At 48.6% G+C, this 23,133-nt stretch overlaps 1 protein-coding gene across 1 annotated transcript in view; it reads left to right on the plus strand.

Moving 5' to 3' along the window:
- The window catches only part of OPHN1 (oligophrenin 1), a 63,612-nt gene that overhangs the window by 26,883 nt on the left and 13,596 nt on the right, over positions 1 to 23,133 (plus strand). Inside the window, exons 5-17 of the mRNA XM_086470441.1 lie at positions 7,836 to 7,937; positions 8,971 to 9,081; positions 9,797 to 9,901; positions 10,893 to 11,022; positions 12,319 to 12,419; positions 14,489 to 14,580; positions 14,705 to 14,783; positions 16,067 to 16,100; positions 17,780 to 17,842; positions 18,789 to 18,863; positions 20,945 to 21,029; positions 21,408 to 21,466; positions 22,834 to 22,939. Of these exons, the coding sequence (XP_086326567.1) occupies positions 7,836 to 7,937; positions 8,971 to 9,081; positions 9,797 to 9,901; positions 10,893 to 11,022; positions 12,319 to 12,419; positions 14,489 to 14,580; positions 14,705 to 14,783; positions 16,067 to 16,100; positions 17,780 to 17,842; positions 18,789 to 18,863; positions 20,945 to 21,029; positions 21,408 to 21,466; positions 22,834 to 22,939 (1,142 nt within the window). The remainder of the gene's footprint in view (positions 1 to 7,835; positions 7,938 to 8,970; positions 9,082 to 9,796; positions 9,902 to 10,892; positions 11,023 to 12,318; positions 12,420 to 14,488; positions 14,581 to 14,704; positions 14,784 to 16,066; positions 16,101 to 17,779; positions 17,843 to 18,788; positions 18,864 to 20,944; positions 21,030 to 21,407; positions 21,467 to 22,833; positions 22,940 to 23,133) is intronic.

The raw sequence follows: 23,133 nt of genomic DNA on the forward strand, positions 1-23,133 counted from the left end.
GGAGATGTTTTGGAGAACACTTGGGGCTTGGATTCAGCCCAGCCCATCTGGAGTCTTTGACGTTTAATAAATACAGGATTTGAGGAACGATACTTGATCACGATCCTGCCCTGCAGAATCCCCCTGTACACGGTGCGTGTAGAACGCCTCTCTGAGAAGCCACAGCAGCATGAGCATGGCGAAGGCAGCGGCCACGGCCGTCGGTCTCGTGCTGGCAAAGCTGCCTGCGCTTCCAGGGAAAGCCTCCTTGCCATCGGGTTTTGCAGCAGACCTCTGTGTTATGAGCACATGGACTTGCCCAGGGCTGAGAGAAAATTCCCCCAGGATTGATCTGCCTGCATTAACAGCAGGGCCAGCATGTATTTAGAAAAGAGTTGTGGGGACAAGGTCAACTTTATTTTTCCTCTCTGTGTTTATGGAACACTTAAGTCAAGAGGGCAACAGTCTGCAAATTTTTAGATGACAGTATTAAAGTGTCCTTCAGGCTGTGACAGTATTAAAGTGTCCTTCAGGCTGTTTTCTTTTCGGGTAGCCCTTAAGGTGTCTGAGGATTACTTTGTCTACAGCCTGGAGTGCTCTCTGCTCCGAGAGCCGTGCTGCCTCCCGCCCATGGGTCACGTACCCTGCCTCCTGCTCTGGTGCCGCTGGTGCCTGGCTGGCAGACATGTGTCTTGGCATGGTTGGTGCCGTAGCCCTGTCAGCGGGGGGCTCTGAGTGCTGACACGGATTCACCTGGCAGCCTACAGTCCTTCCTCGGTCCCTGCTGACGGGGCAGGATACTCTGGGTGGAGGCGTCGGGCAGCGACTGTGGCAGGACACAGTTAAGAGAGGTGGCAGAGGGTAGGGATTCGTTGCAGGTGGCTTGGCTTTGGGTTTTGTTTCTTAGGAGGAACAGGAACTGCAAAGGTGTCAGGGTATCTCAGTGAGAGGAGGGCTCTACCATGGCTCAGCAGAAATGCTCGCGTGCAGGGGAACGCTTTGCACCCCACCGCATTTGCAGGCACACCCAACTGACGGGTTGCACGGGGAGGTAACGCTTTCTCCAACACTGCCCCACAGCCTTGAGTGGATGCGAGTTTCAGAGTGAGCCCCAGCCTGCTCCAGACCCTTGCTCTCACCTCCGATACTTTCCTGACAGGAGCCCGCGCTACTTCGCTGGCCCGGGTCCCGCTGGGCTGCGTTCTCTGGGTATCGCCTCGGGCACAAAGCCTTCCTTCACTTGCCAGCCTGCAGAACTCCTCTGGGTCATTCGCATCCTTCAGCAGAATGTGTGAAATACAAATGAGGTCCCCTCACAATGGTGCTCTGTCAGCGAGGGGTCTCTCTCCATTTCTGCTGTGCCTCCACTGACTGGCATCACTTGAGTAGATCCTTCCTGATTTACACCAGGGGGAGAGAGGCCGGGGCCAGGCTGTGGAGCAGACCGGAGACATGACACAGAGAATTTGTGCCCTCTGCTTCATTTCCCATATTTTGGCAGAGTCGCCTTCTGTGAGATGTTTTCTGTTCTCTTTGCGAGATGCTGAAGCCAGATAGGAAGAGCCTTTGAATTGGGTCTTTGTGATGACTCTGGCTGGAGAGCAGCCAGTCAGTCTGACTAAGACATCTGAGTCTGCATTAACCCGTTTTCCCAGGGATGAATGGAGTCTCGTCTGTCAGATGATGTGCTCCCACACAGGCCAGCCCCCGGGGTGTCGCTAGGACCCATTACAGCTGCCCCCCTCCAGCCACCTTCCCCTGCTAGCTGCAGACACGTGCGTTCGTTGCTCTTCCCGTGACTCGTGGGTAAACGTTGGTATGTATAGACATCAGGAATATATAGACATCAGGAATAAAAGCAGAGGATCTGGGATCCCCTGAGCTGACTCTTTTCTCAGCCCTGGCCCTGGCACCTTTCTCTGCTTGAAAGCAGAAGAGCCAGTGAGAGTTCCTGGCTGATTTGGTGAGTGTGTAAAGGAACCAGTGAAATCAGGACTGCTGCGAGCGCAGGGAAGGGCACAGATGGTATCAGGGAGGTGCAGGCATCGCTTAAGGGAGAGAGCACATGGGGTAGTCTACTTTTTCATTTCCCATTAGCTGACGTTCGTGGCTTCAGCTCACACTGTGGGCAAGCTCTGGTCTGGGGTTGGGGTACTGCCATTAAGAGCCTTGCTGCAGTCATTAAGTTTAGGAGGATTTGAATAGAAGCTTCATTCCAGTTCCACTTGGAAGGAGAAAACTTTTTTTAAAACAAAACAAAACAAAACAAAACAAAAATGAAAACACAATGCAGAACAAAACAGTCAGAGGGGAAAAACTTCTTTGGACTCATTGTAAGCTGAGGGAGGAATGTTTACTATGCTCTGGGAAGCTGAATAAATGCAGTGTTTTTCAAAAAGTTCTTACGTAGGAGATGACATGTATTCCTAAAAGCACTTAGTTAATTCTGTTATTAATATTTCATTAATAATAGTTTTAAAAGAAAGGGAGGACAGTAACTTCTACTTGCTTTCCTCTCTGTGGGAGCAAGATCTAAGGAGCATTTGAGAGGATGCAGTGGGTGAGGGAATAAGACCAGGCTAAATTGAGTGTAGTTTCATAGAAATGCTCTTTCTATGCCCCTCAAGAGCTCTTTAGTTTTTAGAAATTGTCTTTTGTTGTATTAACTGTTGATGCATCATAAAAATTAGTTAAACTCAGGCATGAAGTATTATTTTCCATAGGAACATATTTATCTTTTTCCAGTTTCTTCCCTCCGCCGTTTGCCAGACAAGGCTGCAAGCCAACGCAGAACCTGCCGCCCACCTCGCTCCTTCAGCTCCACTCCAGCAACAGCTTGTGATTTCCCCAAACTTATTCGGGGCTGGAATTTGTTTGGTGCTGTCGTCTTTATCAAGTGATGGTGAACACATTTGTGTTCGTTACTGGGCGTCCATGTTGTGAGTGTGGTAGCTCTGCTGTGATTTCAGCAGAATTATTGTTGCCTGCATCAAAACAGAGTGTACTGGGGCGGGAAACACAGCAGAAGCGGCTTAATTTAATATTTATGGGCTTTGAACGTGTGGTGTTTCCCAGGCTCTACTCAGAGCCAGGTTGCAGCTTTGCTCTGAGGAGGCAGCGGGGACAGGGATGTGCAGGCAGAGGCAGGCAGAGGGGAGCTTTGGGAGCACTTGGCACCGGCTGGGCGCCCATCTCCCATTCGTGGCCTGCTGCACATCCTGCTGGGCACTGATCCTCTGCCCAAACCCCTGCAGGTGTGTTCAGAAGTGGAGGCTCCCAGCAGGCAAAGTGTGTCTTGTTTTGTTTTTCTTTAAGGAGAAGTAGCCACGTGACCTGAGCTCCTTGCCTGCAGCTCACTCTGCCTCTTCTAGGACAGGAATTTCAGAGGATCCTAATTAGTAACTAGTGGTTAAGGGAGAGTTTTGGGAAGTCTGTTTGCCCCTCTCCCTGCAGTCCTTGGCTGCTCCATCTGTTGCTCAACTGAGTTGCTGCCAAGGGGCTCCAGCTTTGCCCTGTTCCTGGCAGCAGCAGCCGGTGTGCAGGGCAGGACCCCGCACACGCAGAGCTAGCCGAAGCTGCTGGTGGGTCGACCATGGGACTGGGCAGCCTGTGCTTTTCCGAGGACTCCTGCACATTTCTGGTTAAAGCAGCATCTGCCGAAGCTTAGAGAGCGAAGCTTTTGAGCGGCACCCTCCTTCACTGCTGCGTGGCTTTGCCTGCATTCAGGTGGAATTGGCTTGGTTTCTTTTGGTGAGCAAATAAATGAAAGTTGGGTGGCATCTCAAACTTTGCAAATGTTAGTGGGAAGGTAGTGCTGTCCTTTGCTGGATATTCATGAGGAACTAATTTGTGCTTCTGTTTCCAGATTGTGCTTCAGTCTGCATGGGGTTTTTGTGTTGTTTTTTTTGTCTTGGCTTGCTCTGTTCAGCAGCCAACAAGCTGTTAGAAGCCTTGGCTTGACAATTGGGAGGGATTTGTAGTTCATCCTTCTGCTTTTCCGTTATATGTTAATTAGCCAGAGTTGGAAGTGATTGGCAAGCCCCCTTTTGGTGGCCAAAAATGCTGTTTTGCACTGTGCTCCTGTCTGCACAGCAGTTCTCCTGCAGGAGCGCGCTATGCTTCACACACTGGTGTCCATCTTGGCCATCGTTTCTGATCCCGTCAATCCCCAGGGAGAGCTTGGCACTCTGCACTGCTGGCATGGCTGCGTGCCCTGGCCCACCCATGGGCGCTGGCAGAGGAGGATGCACTCCCTGAAGGAGCTGCTGGCTGGCCTCTGAGCTCCTGCAGCAGGAAAAGCTCTTCATTGCCCCTCAGGCTTTTTCTTTCTTTTCGCCTATCTTTTCCACTGCAGAGATAACCCTCTGCTGCAGGACAGGCCATGTCCTACTGCAAGGTGCTGCCCATGTGAGGTGGAGGCAGAGCTGCTGCGTGGGTCCCAGCTCATGGTCTGCCCTGCAGCTGTGGGCTTGTGGTCCTGTGGCCATCTGCACAAGCACCATGGCCACCCACAGCTCATGGTCTCCTTGCAGGCTTGTGGTCCTGCGGCCATCTGCATGGGCACCATGGCCACCCATAGCAACATCACCTCTCCTGGGGACGAGATGCTTATCTCCCAGGAGCCATGCACTCCCAGGCTGCTGAAACCAGAGGCACATCCCCCTGCCCTGCCCAGCACTGTTGCCCTGCCCGCAGGCTCTGCCATGCTTGGCCACGGCAGCACCAGGCTCCAGTGGGCAGCTGCTCCCTGCTCCCTCACCCCGCGCTTTCCCCCAGCTCCTGGGGCAGATAAGCAGCCGCCCAGGCACAGAGCAAATGGCAGAGGGTAGGAGAGGTTGGTCCTTGCTCTGGGCTGGAGCGTGGCTGCTGTCCTCCATGGCTGCTCCACCAGGGTGGGGACGGCTGAGTCACCCTACGCTTGCAGTTTGCCAGCATCTAGAGGCAGGACAGGATGCCTGGAGCGGTGCCTCAAGCGCAGGCGTGTGCTTCAGCCCCTCTGCTGCTGCACCTTCAGCTGCTTGCCTGTGGGTCCTCTGAGGAGTGGGGCTGGCACCATCCCTTGCTGTGCTGAGAGACCACTTCTGTGTGCCACCTCTGTGGGTTTAGGTGGGCTCTTGTCGGTTGGGTTCAGAGCTAGCTTTCTGTCACCAGGGGGATTTTGGGACCTGCTGCCAGCACAGCCATCCTCTCTGAGATGCAAGAAGCCTGCAGCAGGAGAGGTGTGAGCTGCGGACCTGCAGCACTGCGTCGGCCGCCAGTGCACTCGGTGCAGCTGCTTTTCACTGCGCTTCGGTGGCCTTGCTGTTTGGTGACCCCTCGTTACAGAAATGAAAACAAGCCTTTGGTTCCTGGCTGTGTTAGATGTGGCATCTAACGGCACAGACAATCCAGAATTGTGACCTTACAGACATGGTAACTGCTGCTTCGCAAGTGCTGTTGCTTCTCTCTGGGTTTGGATTTGCTTATCAGGGTGTTGTTAGTCACGAGGGTGGTGTTTTGTTTTGACAGTCCTTCCTGGCACCGGCTCTGCAACTGCAGTGCTGCTTAAATTAGGTTTCACTCTCGGAGGACTCTCTGCTCCTCTGGATTTGATAGGGATCTCTTTTTATTCTGAGGCATGAATTTGCTAACATGGAGTTACTGTATGCCTGATGTTGCAGAGGATGATGCCAGAAGATATGCTTCCCTGCAGGGGTCTTGTAGTTACACGGTCTATGTAGGGCAGTAGGTATAATTACTGGGGTGAAAAGGTTTGCTGGTCCAAGTCTGCCCTACTCCAGTTAAATGTAAGCAGGGATATTTGAGTTGGTGCCTCTGTATTTTTCCATGGTAACTGTGCTTTCACAAAAGCAATGTGCAAGGATTAGAGATTCTCTTGTGGGGTAAGAAATCCTTTTCGTAGGAAGGCAGCTGGCAGTACTACCTGTCCACCCTTTGTCTGAGGTGCCTCTAAGGAACTGGTGTCCACTGACATAAGCCAGGGTGCTGACGGCAGGCTGCTGCTGCAGCAAAGGCTGGGGTGGCTATTGCCAGGAAACCTGACCCAGCTCTTGCGTGTGAGTGCCTTTGCCCTCCTCTGGCAGCTGCTGCCCACAATGGGTAACGTGGGGAGCTGTGCAAGCTTCATGTGCGCCAATAAACAATGTATGAGTGTCTCCCTGTGGGTGCCCACCAGAAAATAACCTTTCTTCTTCCAGAGGCAATGTGGCAGTAGCCGCTATGAGCAAGGGCCTGAGAAGAAAGCGGATGGTTAGGTGGGGGCTAAGCGTGCTGAGCCAGAGTACCATTTTGGGGAGCCCCCAGGCATCATGCTGTGTAGGACATCCCGTTAGACAGACTGAATAGTCTGTGCAAGTGGAATGGGGAAGCAAAACTTCATGTCAGGAGAACCAACTAAAGAAAGATGAAGGATTTTATTTAGGAAATGCAGCTTCAAACTTGGCAGTCACTACTGAATTCATGAAGAAAGTAACTGATGTCCAGCAGTCTGGCAGAATCCATCTGCTCTGTTTCATGGTGGCATTGGGGTGTGTTTGCTTATTCGTGAATTTCTGAATGAGGGCAAGAGAACAGGATTTTAGCGCTTTTAGTAGATAATCGTTGAAAGATAACAGTAATTCCACAGGAGGCTGGGATTTCCTAAATCTGCTTTCCACTTTCTTGAGCTTTCAAAAGCCAGACAGAGGATGTGAGTATCATACAGATACCCTGTAGTACGTATACAGTGGTCCTCAGCTGCTTGGACCTGGCATTGAGGCTGCTGCCAGGCTGGAATTTCCTTATTTTAGCAATTTAACTCCTCTCAGCAATCACTGATGGCTCAGTTACCATCTGATGTGGGTGTTTGTCAACCTGCTCGTGGTTGTTTCTTGGTTGCCACAGTCCTCTGTGGTTTCACAGTCATTGGAAGGCATAAGCAAACAGCCTGGTCCTCAGCTCCTCCCTGCGTTCTCTCTGGGTTTTGTTCTTAGTTCTTTGTTCTTCTCTTTCTGCTCTCATTTACCCTTTCAGGTTTGCCAGTGCAAACAACTCTTTCTTATAGTGGTTCCTTTACAAAGTCTGTTTTTTCTTAACAAATCAGTCCAGACTTCATATTTGCATGCCTGTGGTAGGCAGGTTTGGGATACACAATAGGTCAGTAAGAACCAGACCATCTGCAGGGGACCTCCAAGAGGTGAAGCCTTCACATGGTGTGTTGCAAAACAGGCATGTTTGAGTCAGCGTTCACCTGGGCCGTGTTCGGGCTGGGCGCTATGCAGTAAAACTTGGATGAGTTTTGAGTGCAAGGTTTGTGATCTCTCTTTCCACCACTGCTGATAAAGAGACGATGACTTACATGTTTCACCCTTCCAGTCTTCTGCTTTCATTATGATACTTTCCAGAAACACGTGATAAAAGCTTCAAAACAGAAAATTGCCAAACTCTTGACAATTCTTTTCTTATCCTGGACATGTCTTTGACATTAAAGTATTTGCCCAGTTGTTTCTGAGCTGTGTGACCAGCACACTAGCAAATGGTGAATAGGTTTTTGATGTATTAGTATGTCTTGTTTACTTCACATTGAAGAGAGTGAAAGGGGGAACAATACCTCATCGATGGGGCTTTTGCCACAGTGCTGACATGATTCAAGTGCCTGTTCCACCAAGTATTGCCAGAACTTAATCTTGAGGTGTAAGTAAATCCAGTGTAGGCAACGGACTGTGAAAGCAGAGCAGATGTAAAGCGGCCTCCTGTTCTGGTTGGGTCGATAAGAAGTTTTCCATGGGAACACTGAATTGCGCAAAAGGTCATGTTGTTGTGTGTTCTTACCTAGAAAAAGCCAATAGCTGGTTCTGCTTCAACTTTTGCATCTACAGGAAAGAAAGAAGAAGTTTGAGAAGGATGGTGAGAAGTTTTATTCCATGCTGGATCGCCATTTGCATTTGTCTTCCAAAAAGAAGGAATCCCAATTACAGGAGGTGTGTATGGAGTTCCTTCAGACTTGCATCCAGAAGCAACAACACCACCAGCTGCTCTAGATCTTAAAAAAGGGGAGAAAATCATCCCTTTCAGTAACCAGTTGAAATTGATAAGCAATTAAATCTACCTAAAGCCTGGATTCTCTGGATGAGACCAGGGAAATCAAGATCATCATTCTCCTTAGCGTGGTGAATGCTAGTAGTGGCTTTGTGCATCATCATCGCTTGTTCTCACCCTTATAGTACAGGGCAGTGAAGGGTTATACTGGCACAGCTGGGGATTGGCCAGCCTTTCACCTGGCTTGGGGAACAGATCTTGCTGAAAAAATAACAGGTTATTATTATTTTTGCCAGCCTAGTTTCCTGCTGGCTCCTGGTGTTTGAAGGGTGGTTGGGGCAGCATGCCCATGGTGGCAGTGAGCAGCAGGCGGAGGAGGGGGCTTTCCCTTCCAGCTGATGCTGCCACCAAACATGTTGCAACAAGAAAGGAAAACCCTGGCTGTGCCAGCCCACATCAGAGGAGCTGGATCAAATCAAGTCTGTCAAACTGGTTGTCAGATCAACCTGCCAAGCATCTTTGCAAGGCAAAGTTTGTGAGAGCTATGGTAACAGGACATGTCACGTTGTCCTGCCTGGTGCTGCGGCTCTAGAGTTGCTGGTTGCAGGTCGCAGCTGGAGTCAGGTGAGAGAATCCTGACAGTGGCCTTGTCCTCACCAGTGCAGGGATGTGGGTGGAGAAGGAGCTTATGCTAAAATAACAAACATGCTTTGGGAAGGCCTTGTCCTTGCAGAGTGGGGTGAGGTTCTGGATCCGTAAATGAAAGGGAGCCTGAAAAGGGCAGCCCTGAGAAAAATGGCCAATGTTCCAGTCTTCTGATTCTGCACAAAGTGTTCAAATCCTGGGCTGGACACCTTTGGCAGGCTTTTTCCTAAGTGAGGACAGAACTATTTGTGGGCTGACAGACAAATGCTAGTCAAATACTGTCAAGCTACATGTGATGTATTTTGTTTTTTTCACCTCTCCCTCTTCCAGGCTGACCTTCAGGTTGACAAAGAGAGACACAATTTCTTTGAGTCCTCCCTCGAGTATGTGTACCAGATCCAGGAAGTACAGGAAAGCAAGAAATTCAGTATTGTTGAACCAGTGAGAGCTTCCTTTCCTTTCAGGCCATGTTGTTTGATGCTTACGTATGCTGACTGGCTGACAGTCAGAGGAAGGGATGAGTTACCAGATTGGATTCGGTTCTGGGGAGTCTTGTGATGGAGCAGGAGCTAACCTTCCACACTTGGATTGCTGCAGTTTAGCTGGAGCACCGTGAAGCCACAGACTTGTTTCTCATGTCTGTAGGTTGATACTAAGCAACAGACTGGATACTGTAGGTAGCTAGAGGTCTTGTTATGAATTATCTTGGACACCTTGTGTTTGGTAAGCATTGGCTGTCTTCAGAGGGAGAGACCTGTTATCTGGTCCACTTACCTGGCACGGCATGAGCTACAGTGGTACCAGGTCGTGCGTATAGGGACCCTGCCCTGGGTGGGTGGCTCTGCCCTGTCACCAGACACGGTTGAGTGTGGGATCGTGTCAGTCCCATAGACGAGCAATCTGCAGATCTGCTCTTGTTCTCCCAGCAGTGTCTGTCATTTTGGATGTGTTTGATTAAGAGATGTGTGGGTGGTAGACCTGGGCTTTAGGGACATTGTGGTGGATAAGTCATCCTAAAACTTGCATCATTCCAAAATTGTAAGAAAAAAAAAATACATTTTTATATGTAATTTCTGAAATTGTTTCCTGTCTATCTTTTTCCTCTGATTATAAATATACCAGAGAAGTGTAATCTGTGTCCTTCTCTCCTTTACAGGTGCTGGCTTTTCTTCACAGCCTCTTTACTTACAACAACCTGACTGTCGAGCTCACGCAGGATTTCCTTCCTTATAAACAGCAGCTTCAGCTCAGCCTGCAGAATGTGAGTTCCTGCCTGGCTGAAGAATTTTTTGCATGTGAATTCTATTCTCATTTGTATTTAAACGATGACTAGGCTTTTCCATGCAAAATAGACTGTCCATGTTTGCATTGTGGGAGGTGCAGATAAAGTTATTTCCTTCTCAGTTCATGCATATTTTCTCCTGTCCTGCACAAGAGAGTCTGCAGGTGCTGTTGTAGTGTTTTTCAAAAATAACAGGTTCTGTCTGAGAGGGCTGTTGCAATGGTATCATGTAATCTTGTGCATAAACAAGCCTGAGAATTTCTTCCAATTTAATGAGGTTGAAATTGAAGACATCTTCTAAAAAGGCTTCCAATCTTGATGTTAGTAGGTCAGCTTTCTTCCTTTGGTAAACTCCTCCACTGGCTAAGTATACTCGTGGGATAAAATACCTGTGCCCTGTTTCTTTTATCCTCGGTCTTTCATGTCGCTCGTTACCATGGAACAACAGCCAAGTCTGTGCCAAGCTGAGTTTGCTGTTGGCTCATTAATTGGTCTAAGTGACATTCCGTAAAAATGCCTTGATTTTGAACCCATGTTGACGTGACTCTAAAAATTATTTCATGCCAAGCAGTGTTGCATGATCTTTTGAGGAATCAACGCCCTAGTTTTGTAGGAGAATACACGTGTTACCTGAACAACGGTGTGAAGAGGAGTTCAGGTGCTTCCTTCCACTCCACCTAGCCTTAAAATGTGCTAAGTTTCTTTTATTGAAAGAACAAGTCTCCTCCCTGTCATGACTCCTCAGCACCATTTCCATGCATGGTATGTTAAACTTTGTCTCTCCAATCATTTTTAAGAGCCCAGTGTTCTTGTAACTCGAGTTTTCAGGTGAATTTGTGGAGTGGCTTCCACATTTTATATGTTGGGGACTGATTCATTTCTGCCAGAGCACCTAAAATTTGACCAGGAAGGCCTGGAGCTTGCTCTTTGCTTATGTTCAAATGTACTACTTCTTGTTTTCTTTTAACAGACAAGGAATCATTTTTCCAGCACACGGGAGGAGCTGGAAGACCTGAAGAAGAGGATGAAGGAAGCCCCCCTAACCTGCAAGCTACCTGGGCAGCCGACCATTGAGGGCTACCTCTACACTCAGGAGAAATGTAATTGTTTTTATATGCACCTGAATGCGATAAAGAATGTGTAAGCCTGGGCTCAGCCCCCCTGGTTGGCTCCTGTGCCCAGGCCAGCTTTAGCCAGAGGAGCACTGTGAGCTGTGCTGGATGGGGAATCACCAGCAACTTCAGCTGCCAGCTCTCTCAGCGGTGGCACAGAGTTTTTTCCGGGTTACATGAGCCGTGTAAGCAAGGAGCTAATTGCCCTGTGCTCAAATTAGATGAGATTTATTACTCGGTTGCAGCACTGAAGAGATCGGAGCTCTGGCAGATTGCACCTTGGCTGTGTTTTATCAAAACTAATCTGGTGTCCTGCCCAGCTTCCCTCTCGCAGCGTCTCTGAGGGCATCTGAGCACAGCTGAAGTGTTAAGCTGCTGAGAGTGAAACTTGATATTCTGTGCAGAATCAAATCAAACCAAATTCAGTCTTTTACAAATACTCACTGTAGCTTTCAATGGCCATGCAAACATGAACACTCAAGACAAAAGCCTGTGTGTAGAGCTGTGGCCTCTGAGTCTACAGACAACTTCCTTTGTGAGCAGTTAATTTGTTTATTATATATACAAATGTATTTATACATGTATTTGTACGTACGTTTGTCCTGATTTTAAAAGAAAACACATAGAGAATAATTTTAGACCACAAACATTGCATGTTGCTGCATGCCAATGACTGTTTGCTGCCTGTGTTTCCCCTATAAATCAAGTACGAAGAGAGTTGTTCCTCCTGACAACTGCAACTTAAAAACAAATTACAGAAAAAATATCCGTTGGAGTATTTCATATAAAGGGGTTCAGGTAAGACCACAAAAAAAAGTGACAATAAATCTAGTGTGATGTAAGTAGGAGCTTCACAGAGTTTTAGGGATGCTGTTGTCTTTACTACCAAGTTTTCATCAACAGGAAAAAATAGTGGTGTCTGTGTGAAACAAGCATTCAGGACACATACGATCCTGCCAGTGTAGGTTTTGGCTGCACTTGGCCAAACCAGCTTGGCGTGCAACCAGAGCCTCACAAATGCCCTTTCACCAGCAGTGTTTCGGGCGGGCGCTGGAGGCGGCTGCTGCCCTGCACTCCTCTCCTCCTCCTCTCCTCCCCTCCTCCTCCTCCCCTCCTCCTCCTGGCTCTTGCCAGTGGAGATGCTGATGAGGGAGGTGTCCCCACAGGGCTGGCGGTGTCCATCCCCAGAGAAGCCTGGAGATGCGGGAAATGCCGGCCGTGCCTTGCTGGCTGTGTCCAACTAAGGCGCCATCTCTGACTTCAGCTTCCTGTGTGTTTCTGCAGGGGCACTGGGCATCTCCTGGGTGAAATACTACTGCCAGTATGAAAAAGAGGCAAAAACCTTACGGATGACACCCATGGACCAGAAGCCTGGAGCTAAGCAAGTGAGTTGGTTTCTTGGAGGGATGTCTGCGAACATTGACCCAGCCTTCAGGCAGGTCTCACCTTCAATCTGCCCACGTCATCTCTTTTCGTAAGCAAATAGACACACAAGTGCCATGTCCGGGGCAGCAGAGGCCAGCCCTGCTGTCAGAAGCCCTTGTCTGGCAGCGCCAGTCCTCAGGGCCTGCCGGCCGTGGCCTGGGTCCTGAGGCAGTGGCTGTCGTTGGGCTCCTGGCCACGGAGCAGAGGGGTGGCCTTTGTGTCCCCTCCCTACCTGGCCACACAGGCGGGTGGTTTGGTGCGACCTGAACGAAGCACCTCCGTGAAGAGAAGTTTCACCTTCCTCTCTCCCAAATGACCTGAAGCCCTGCAGGGTTTGGCAGCAGAGACACAGGTTCATGTGACATGACTGTTATTTGGGCAGTGGTGACTTGCAAGTTTGGTCCAGTGTGAAATTTCTGACAAGCTAATTTTTATATTTATTTATGCAAAGGGGCATTGAACCTGCAGCCTGGTTTGCACGTAGGCCTCTGGCAGTGATTGCAAGTACTTGAATTACTCGTTATTAGGCGGGTGCTTCCAAAAGCAGTATTTCTCTGCCTTTGCATGTTCACACAGTCACTGATTTGTGATTTTGATTCCTGTTCTCAGAACTGGTTGCATGTGAGTGGGACTGGTGTTAGAGGAGAGGAGGAGAGGGCAGTGGTTTCAGCTCTAAACGGCAGTAAGGCAATGATGTAGGGAACTGCTTCCTTCACAAAATGCTTTGGTTTTCACCAGTGTGCCTGGGAGTTCCCTGCAGTTCCTCGTCATGACAAAGGAGGGGTAGAATGCAGGCGTGGATGATGGAGTACAGCAAGTGCATCCAGCTGAGTCCACCCTCCCTCCTCTGCCATGGAGTGACATCCCCTAGGGACTTCCCAGTCAGGCGTGCTGTTCTCCAGTTCGTGATCTCATGGTCTGTTCTTTGGCAGCTCTCTGCACACTGCAGCAATTAAATAAAATGTATTTTTGTAAGCCCTTGGCAAAGAAATGTCCAAAACACTGACTGGAGAGATCTATTGTTATCTATGCTGTAAACATGTCTAGTAAGGCAAATTAATACAGGGTAGGGGTTTGTAAAAGTGTAAATTAGTCCCCTTCCCAAACTCCTGCAGTCTGGTACTCTGCACCTTCAGGACACAGCTTCAAAAACCCCAAACAACCAGCACACAAAGGAGGAGGTTACCATCATGGTAAGCTGGATGTAACCTTGGAGGAGGCTGTCCTTGCTGCTGGGCTGTCCTGGATCTGCTTGGTCTGCTTCTATCAGAGGTGTTGCAGATGCAGCAGCAGTGACAGTCAGGGTGATGAACACGTTCCAGGTTTGCAGCCCTAGGGTCTGCTTGGTTGTAAGCACTCCTGAGCATCTCTTCAGAGTTTCTGCAAAGTCATAGAGATCTCACGATCACGTTACACTTTGACTCTGCTGTAGAGTCAGTTAATGCCCCTTTATTAAGGGGCACAAACACAAAGAGCCAGAGCTCAGCCCCATGGTGCTGGCCTTTCATCAGAGTGCATTTACCCTAGATTTGGTCAGTTAACATTCTTTTTCTACAAGATATTTTGTGTAAAGGTGTTTGGACCATGAATGCTATGGATAATTGGTAGCGCTGATCAGCCCTGAGGAAAATTAGGACCAAAGTGTGTCGGATAACAGACAAACCTGGTCCTGGCCTCAAAGACCAAGTGACTGCCTCGTGAGGTTTGTTTATAGCAGTGTCCAGCTCTGCGGAGGTGTATTGCTTGTTGCTGAGATATTTAGCACATGTTTGCAGGGTAGTACCATGAAGTCAGAACATTTGTGGCTGAGGAGAGGAAGCCTGGCTCACAAAGCTTTGATCTCTGTCTTTGTTGATGGTGGGAAGGCCTGTCTGTGCTCCTGGTACCAATGCTATCAGATTGGCACCTGCCGGGAGCCTGGTGCTTGAGGGGCAGTGCCGTGCTGGGCTGCAGCCTAAAGGTGCTGAGGAACCTGACATATTCTCCTGTGCTTCTTTCCTCTAACCTTGGCTTTCATTTTCTCTCCTAGGGCACTTTAGACCTGACGCTGAAATCCTGTGTAAGGAGAAAGACAGACTCTATAGACAAAAGGTTTTGTTTTGACATTGAAACTAATGAAAGGTGAGGCGCTTGGTATTCCAGTGGCCTCCAAACCCTGTAAACCTGGATGAAATTGCTCTTTGCTGTTTATTAAGAACAACTTTTGCTTCATTTTCCCGCCTGCCTGTGGGTGAACTCTGCGCAGGTCTGGGACCATCACACTGCAAGCACTCTCAGAAGCCAATCGACGGTTGTGGATGGAAGCCATGGACGGGAAGGAACCGGTAAGTGCTTAAGCAGCTGATGCCCAGCCGTGAATATGCTGCCGAGCAGTGTCCTCTGCTGGTGGGTCCTGGGGAAGAGCAGTGACACAGCCACGGGGGAGCTCCTTCTTATGGGTGTCACCTCCGTGCTGTGGCTTACTCATAAGTCAGGCATCAGTTCAGCCACTGCACGTCTGAAATGGGGTTTTGTACTCTTCTGCTTGTGGCACAACTTGCAACGGGGATGTTGTTTTCCCCCTTTAAAGCTCTGGTATGTTCCCTAGTTGTGCCAGGCTGCTGGAGGACTGCGGCCTTACCAAGTCTGGAACGCTCCATGTTTGTGTTGCTCACAACCTGTTCTTCCACCTGTGGAAGATTATTTTTTTGTCTGTCCCTGCTCTGAGCAGCAGTTGGAAAGTCCAGCCTGTGGGAGCAGCCACCCTGCGGTGGTGTTCACCCCCCTTGCTGTGCCTGCTGGTGTTTCCTTCCTGCAGCCTGAGCAAAGCCCAGGCTCCTACATTTTACCAAATTTCCTCTAAAGAGACAGTGTGAGGTGCAGTGTGGGAAAACCAATTCCTGACAGCTCCCCTTGTCTCTGGCAAGCTGCCTTTCCCTCGTGGGCTCGGTGAAGAGGGTGGGCAGTGAGTGTGCCTGCTGGGCTGCGCAGGGCTCTGTGGCTGCTGATGGGGAGGTGGGACACAGGCACTCTCCGCAGCACTGTTCTCCTACTTGTTTAAAGAGGAAAGGAGGTGGGATAGTGTGGAGGGTCCTGTGCTCGTGCTGGGCAGCCAGTCACTTAGGAGATGCCTGGGGCTCACTCGGTTCACATGATGTGTTATTATATATGAAGTACTTTTGATTTTCTATCAAGAAGGGCACCTGCTGTTTATTATTAATAAAAAAATACAAGATGTATTTTTGTATGGGATGAAGGAATGTCTTGACACTTGAATTGTTAAAAGCAAGCAAACAAACAAAAAAGCCCCAGCCCTTGTGTGCCAGACTGTCCAGCTGCCTTTTTTACAGGGCACCTAAAGGACAAACAAAGTTTCCTGTTCCACTTTTGAGACCTCTTTTGTAGAAATAGGTGCTCCAGTGAAATGTAGGAAGTCAACAGAAACTCATTGTGTAGATAATGGTATCTTGCGTAATTATAAAATGATGTTTCTTTGGGACATTGTCTTACTGCTTGTGACTGGCTTTGAGTGATTAATGGGGTGCTGCATTTTCTTTTGGAAATAAACATCGAATCACGTTGCATTATGTTTTTGTTTCTTCCTCCTCCATTCCCTCCCCTTTTTCAGATCTACCACAGTCCCATCACAAAACAGGAGGAAAGTGAGTCGTTTCTGTTGCTGTTCCTCTGAACTGCCGAAGCTGTCCGGAGGTCGGGCAGCATATTTCCTTGCACAGACACTCGTCCTCGATTTCTGCTAAATAGGCTGTGTTCTCCCTCCACAGTGGCGGTGTAACTTGTTTCGTTTTCATCCCAGTGTCTGATACTGAGGCCAGATAAGAATGAGTTGCAAATGGTAAAAGTTATCAATTGCAATGTGCAGTTTTTATTTAGCAAGAACTAACAGGATGTGGAGTTCAGTTTACACCTCTAAACCCCAAAATAACAGAGGGGAAAAAAGATCAGTGAGAGATTTTGAGGACATTTCCTTTAATAAAGATTATGAGAGGAAAATAGAGGTGGCAATTAGTTCCCTGGAGCTCTCATCCGACCTTCTTGTCCTGTGTCTCCCCTTTCACAAGCCGGGTGTACCCAACCCGCTGCCCCTGCAGCCCCAGGGCAGGCTGAGCGTGCACTGCAGTGGCTGAGCTGTGGAAGATGCTGGGGCTTTGTTAGCTGGGTGAAAACTCACATTCTGTATCTTAGAGCTTACTTTTATCAACACTTTAATTAGCTGACTTTAATGAGTGTAGAGGTGGCATTATCAGAGACATAAGCATGAAACCTGTTATTTGACTACGTTTGCATTACACACCCAGAAAGAACTTGGTGTTTCACAGAGTAAATACACTCTATGTTTAACAGATTAAAGCTAGAAAGGCTTCAAGTCACATTCTGCCACTCAGTACCAAGTACCAAGTGGATCTGTGCTTAATGGTGTCTTTACTCATTCTTGTGTCAGATCTAAGACATGTCTGAGCTTTTCATCGCTGTTGCTCAGAGAAGAGAGAACCATTATAAATGACTTGCTGAAAATACAGTGGTTTCAGAGGACTGGGCAACGTGGCCTGTGCTGTGACTGGAGTTGGTCCAGATGTGTCCTGTGGCTGGTTTTTCCAGCAAAATGTTGGTTTATGTTAAAAAGATAAACAAAAAACCAAACACCCCCACTCACCCCAAATAACCAAAACTCAAAAAGTTCCAAACTAACAACAGCGTGGTCATTTAGGAAAAATTAGATATCCAGGAAAAATTCACAGAAGTAGTAGTGTGGTTACAGAAGTTGAACTATGTGTATAGAAAAAAATCCCGACTTTCTACCTGCTTCATGATGCCTGCAAGAGAGGCACAGGGATAGTCTGTGCTTAATTGGCTGGAACAAAAACCTGTGTTGTGCTTTACTCAGCATATCAAACTGTATTGGTTTTGATCTAGTCAAGTAGATAAGCAGAAATTACACGATCCTGTGATGTGGAAGAGCTTTAACTGCAGGTTTTGCAGTGCTCTGGAAATGATTAATCATCATCTCCTTATCAGACAGAAATTCACATGTGGCAGGACTCTAATTTATGCTTTTATCATTAAAGATAGAGGGTAAGGAGCAGTGCTGTAACTCAAAATAAATTCAAGGGAAAATGAAGAACATATGGAACTAATAACTCCTTGTCAGGATTTAAAGAATGCCTGTGTTTACATGGAGGGATGTACATGGTGCAGATGTATGCTGGGGCACTGCAGCTGTGTGTGCCGAGCAGGGTCTGGGGCTTTCCCAGTCATTCCCCACAGGGAAGCCCTGTGCTGGGGCTCGGGCAGCTAACCCTGCTTCTCTTGTTTGAAACAGTGGAGCTGAATGAGGTTGGCTTCAAGTTTGTACGGAAGTGCATCAACGCAGTGGAAACGAAAGGTGAGGTGCTCGCCCGGGCACGAGGAGGTGCCGCTGTCCTGGTGCTGCTTCCCTTGGCCTTGAATTATATTGTATTTTCTGCAGTATAGTGGTGTTTGTTGACTTTTAGTTAGTTTGACTTTTAATTGAAGAACATGTGTCAGAGGAGCAGTGCTCCTTTACAGTCCAGAATGTTATACCAAGTTCTGGTTAGGATTGGATTTCCACGTTTATGCTGTTTTCATTCATCAGTTCCTCATCTTTGGCTCTGAGAAAACTCCTTGTTAAGCAGAAGCAGAACAGGTCTGGAAGTCTCTCTGTACTGGGGGGACAGGCATGTGTTAATGGGGGTACAGGGTTCTTCTGACCCCTTTTATTAAAAGCAGCAGAGCAGAACCAGGCTGGTGGATGCTACCTCACCCTTGCCCAGCCCGTACCAGTGCTCATTGCCAGCATGGGCTACAGGACGAAAATAAATCGCCCCAGAATGGCTGCATCCCCCAGAACGGCTGGATCCCCCGGCTGCCTCAGAGAAAGGCAGCTGGTTTCATCTCTAGAGCTTTGGGGAATGTGGCCAGCCAAGCCCCCTGGGGTGGGGAGGAGCCGGATAACGAGACCCTCGAACAGATACAGCAGTTGCCTTTCCTAACAGTGGTTAATACTTTCAAAGAGTCTGCTTACATGTGTTTGCCTTCTGTGACAATTTGAACAAATTTGTGTTAAAGCAATGCAGTTTCCAGAAGTGGTGTGTTTGGGCAGGGAGGGCTTGCCAGCCTCGTGTCCAGCGGTGGCCTGGCCACTACCCCGTCCAGCAGCAGCCCCTTGCTGGGTGCAGCCCGGAGTGTCCTGGGCCAAGGGCGTTTCGGCAGAGCCAACAGCCGGGAGAGGCTTCCACTAGATGGGGCTTGTGGCTTTTCCTCTGCTTGGGCTCGACCGCGGGCTAACGCTGCGGCTTTCTCCTGCCCAGGGATCACTACGGAGGGCATCTACCGGACTGTTGGCAGCAACATTCAGGTGCAGAAGTTGCTGAATGCCTTTTTTGGTAAGAATTCATTATTCCGTGCAACTAGATTGTCCTGGATTTGTATTGTTTAGGAGGGACAGAGAGGACTGGGTTTCACAGTGAGAAATGTCCAGTGTCGGTTTTGGTCCCTGTGGACCCTCAGAGGCACATCTTTCCCTTTTCTGGGGTTTTTGCTGCAGCCAGCTCCCTTGAAACTGCATTTATGTGTTTGTGGTAAGACTTGCATTTTAAGTTCCACAAGCAGCAGCGAGATAAAGTGAGGCAGTGACCCTAGAGCAGTGGAGACAAGCCTTCTCCCATCATGTGCTAAAAATATTCATCCATTTTGGCATCCTGGGGACACGTCCCTGCCACAGGCCCAGGGTGCGGGACGTTGGCCAAGGAGAGATGAGCCCTCGCCCTCTCGTCTCCTGCCTGCAGCCCCTCCTGCAGTGCTGCTGACAGGGAGCTTGCCCAGCTGATGTTGTTCGTGAGGAGGTGCCTTGTCCCACGGGTCCAGCACAGCCACCTCCTAAATCAGCCACCTCCTAAATCAGCCCCCACAGATGAGCTCAGGGGGACCCTTTTCCTCAGGAGGTATCACAGAAAGCTGTACTGGAAAAGTGGCCTCTGCAGTGAGGCCGTTACCCTGGCTCAAGGTTTTCACTCAGAAGGACTGGGATACCTTGCTGTATGCAATGTGTACATTAATGTTTGCATTTCTGTTGTAAGCCTTTCTGTGCACTGAATCATGCGTTTCAGACAAGCGTGTGAATTGGTGGGTAGTCTCTGTAGGAGGAACAGTTAAACTCCCTGCAGCAGGCTCTGGGGCTCAGCAGCGTTGCTCCCTGGCTGGGACCTGGCTGAAGCCAGTGTGCCCCTGCCCCGTGGCAGGTGTGGGCCAGGGCAGGCTGCGAGCCCCTCCAGTGAGCCCGAGGGTCCGTCTCCCACCTGCCTGAAGCCTGAGCTGTTCTCGCTGTCCCTGCCCAAGGGGCTGGGGCGGAACGTATGTTTACGTCAATACCTGTGTGCCTTGGGCTTGCACCAGCTCCTTGCACAGGCATCTGATACTAATGTCATGTTCGAAGGCTTTTACTGTTGTTTTTTACTATTGTTTACTATTGCTTTTACTATTGTTGTTGTTTATTAGAATGGCTGGTTTGTGCTGACCTATAGCTGTACCCAATTCCCATGGGTATATTCCCACAGCTTCAGACAGCTATCCGGTTACACTTGCTTGATGACTAATTACTCAGCCTACATTTTATTGCATCTTGATTCTCACCCTCCCTGTGAGTAGCTTTGTGGTTTTCTTCTCTGAACCCCACCAGTGAGTGGCTTTTTGTTTTATTTATACGCATTGGTCTGGTTAACCACTTGCCATCCCACTGTGTACAAACTCAGATGGAAAGTCCACAGCACAAAAATAGCCACTGCAGAAGGATTTCATCCTGAACTTCCCTAAGGAGATAGATTTTTTTTTTTTCCCAATTATTTTTTTTGTCGCTAATCCTGTTTCATTTTTAAAATAAACCATGCAGTTTATTTCTTTAGTCCAGCTGCCCCTAATCCTCTGACCATGTCCTTTACTTTGTCACACCACAGAAATGATGTGGTTGTTTGGCGAGGGTAGGCAGGAGCAAAGTATCCTTCCACGCTGCTTTGCCTCCTCCTCTGAGCTGCCTCCTATCCCTGCAGGAGAGGGCATGTTTCCAGAACAGCCTTTAGGGGTGTAGCTGCAAGGGAGGAGTTGGAGCCGGACACTTAGATTACTTTGGATATCAGAAAGCTTGTCCTGGATCTGTTGAAACATGTCGATTCTGCCAGTCTAGGCTGTGCTGGGAAAAAACAAACTATAGAGAATTTGCCCTCACTAACTTTTCACCACTGCTTAAGTGTTACCTTCTGCTTCTTCCTTTGTCCCTAATTAGCTGCTCCTCAGCCTTTCCAAAATGCTGGTGCTGATACTGTTCTGCTTTTCCCGGCCGTGAGAATCAGCAGCTTCTTCATGTGCTGCTGTAGTTTCATTTGTCTTGAGAGCATACCCTCCCTGAGAGCATGCTGTTTATTAACTACCTCAAAATGGACCTTGTTTTAAAGCCATTTTGCTCTTCCTCCAGATCCAAAATGTCCAGGGGACGTGGATCTCCAAAGCGGCGACTGGGACATCAAGACGATTACCAGCTCACTGAAGTTTTATCTCAGGTAGCACTGCAGGTCGCACCTGCCCCGAGTGGGCAAAGGAGCTCGGGGCTGATCAAGGTGAAAAGCAGAGTGAACTGCCAGATGCTGACATCTGGCTGTGGAAAAGGGCAAAGAAGTGGCAAAGGCTTTGGGAAGAGGAATGTTGGGGGTTTTTTCCGTTTTTCTTTTTTTTTTTTCTTTTTTTTGGAAAACATGCCTGTTGTAGAAACCCCACATGCTATGGGGAAAGCTGTTTAAATAATACTGTCTGGGGTGGAGATGCCACCAGGAACCGGTGGTGCTGGAGGGCAAGCAGATTTGCCCATCGGTCCTTGAAGATCAGTCGTGAATGGGTCGTGCTGCCCTGCCAGAGCTCAGTTTTCTTTCTGGTTACTGCAGGAACCTGTCTGAACCCGTCATGACCTACAAGCTCCACAAAGAGTTGGTCCTGGCTGCCAGTAAGTCCCGCAGCTGCCCTGCCGGTGGTCCCTAGTCCTACCCTCCCCACCCAGCGTACACCAAAATCACTTGACAGAACTCTGCCAGCATGACACCAGGGTGTCTGGCCACTTCCCCCTGCGGAAAGAGGAGTGACCCTCTCTTCTGAGTGCTTAATTGTGCAAGGGACGCAGTGGTATTTCCTTTTCTTTCCCTTGCTATAGCAGTGCTCTTCCGTCTAACAGGGTTTCATGCTCTTGGAGGGTCTGGAGAGCCAGGGGATGTCAACTAACCTGAAATTAGCACAGGTGCCCCAGAAGAATTGTTTCTCGATAGTATTAATATATTTATTTTAAAACTTGCAAGGGAATGGAATGTGCTGTAGGTGCTCCCTTTGGGTTGTGAAATTTGTCTTGGGCTGTTGAATCCAAAGTGTCTACCAGCACATGAAAGCCATAATAATTCTGAACTGGCTGCATCCTCAGAGCATGTTGAGAGCCAGCATGCTGAGATGGAGACTGGAGGCATACAGGGAGCTGGTCATCTCCCTCAGCATGAGAGTACTGGCATTTGGAAATGTATGGCATACACAGAAATGCTTTAGATTGAAGCAACCTTCACGCTACCATGCCTCCTTGAAATCAATAGGAGGGTGGGAGAGCGCCTGCCTCTCCTCAGTTCGGACCTCTAGGGAGTAAATAGCACTTGTTCTTTCTTGGAAAGGAAAGTTTTCCATCGCCTACTGATTGTCCTCAAGCCCAAGATTTATAAGTTTCGGAACTGGTTAAACCAATGATGGCTGGGTATGTGCAAAATCCTAATCCCTTCCCTACCCTCCCTCAGACACTTGCACCATTAAGCTTCCCAGCTACCAAGATCCCACCCTATTCTTTTCACACGGAGTATTTTATTGTTTCTTGATTATTTATGCTTCTAAGGGTGACCTCTTTGGGTCAGGGATGCAATTTTTTTCCCTGAAGGACATTTTACCACGTTGTTCAGTGTTACAGCTACCTGGGCTGATAAGGTACCCAGCAGAAAGGCCACATGTTCCCCAGGTGTCCTAGTGTGCAGGGTGAGGATGCAAAGGAGAGTACCTGGCCGTGCCCAGCCTGTTTCCCTGGCTGTGCTCAGCAGCAGAGTGTGACCCTGAGCTCCCTTTCAAGCTTCATTTCTCCCTCTTACCGCTTCATTTTGTTCCTCACAATGGTTGCCCTGTTGCTATGTAATCTCCCTTTCCTTCTGCTCCCTGCCACTGGATTTGGCCAGCCAGCCCTACACTGCAGAAGGAACAGTTCCCACAGATTTTCTTTGGCTTTATATGTCTCTACTGTATTTACTTCGAAAGTGGTGGGCACAAACTTTTCTTTGTGTTACTTCTTTCCAGAATCTGAGAACCTGGATTACAGGCTGGGAGCCATTCATGCACTGGTCTATAAACTACCTGACAAGAACAGAGAGATGTTAGAGCTCCTCATACAACACCTCGTCAAGTAAGCAGACATTTTTCTCTAAAGGCAAAGTAAGGAGAATAATGGAATCGGCAGAACAAGCCTTTTTTTATGGCAGGTTTGCAAAATTGTACCCACCATAGTACCCCTAGGAATTTACGTTTGGACTGTACAAATGGTAGGGTTGTCCTTGCTACCCACTTCATTAAGTGATGCTTCTCTTTCTAATTGCTACT

This window comes from Leptosomus discolor, chromosome 9, assembly GCF_034619465.1.
Source record: "Leptosomus discolor isolate bLepDis1 chromosome 9, bLepDis1.hap2, whole genome shotgun sequence".
Taxonomy (NCBI): domain Eukaryota; kingdom Metazoa; phylum Chordata; class Aves; order Leptosomiformes; family Leptosomidae; genus Leptosomus; species Leptosomus discolor.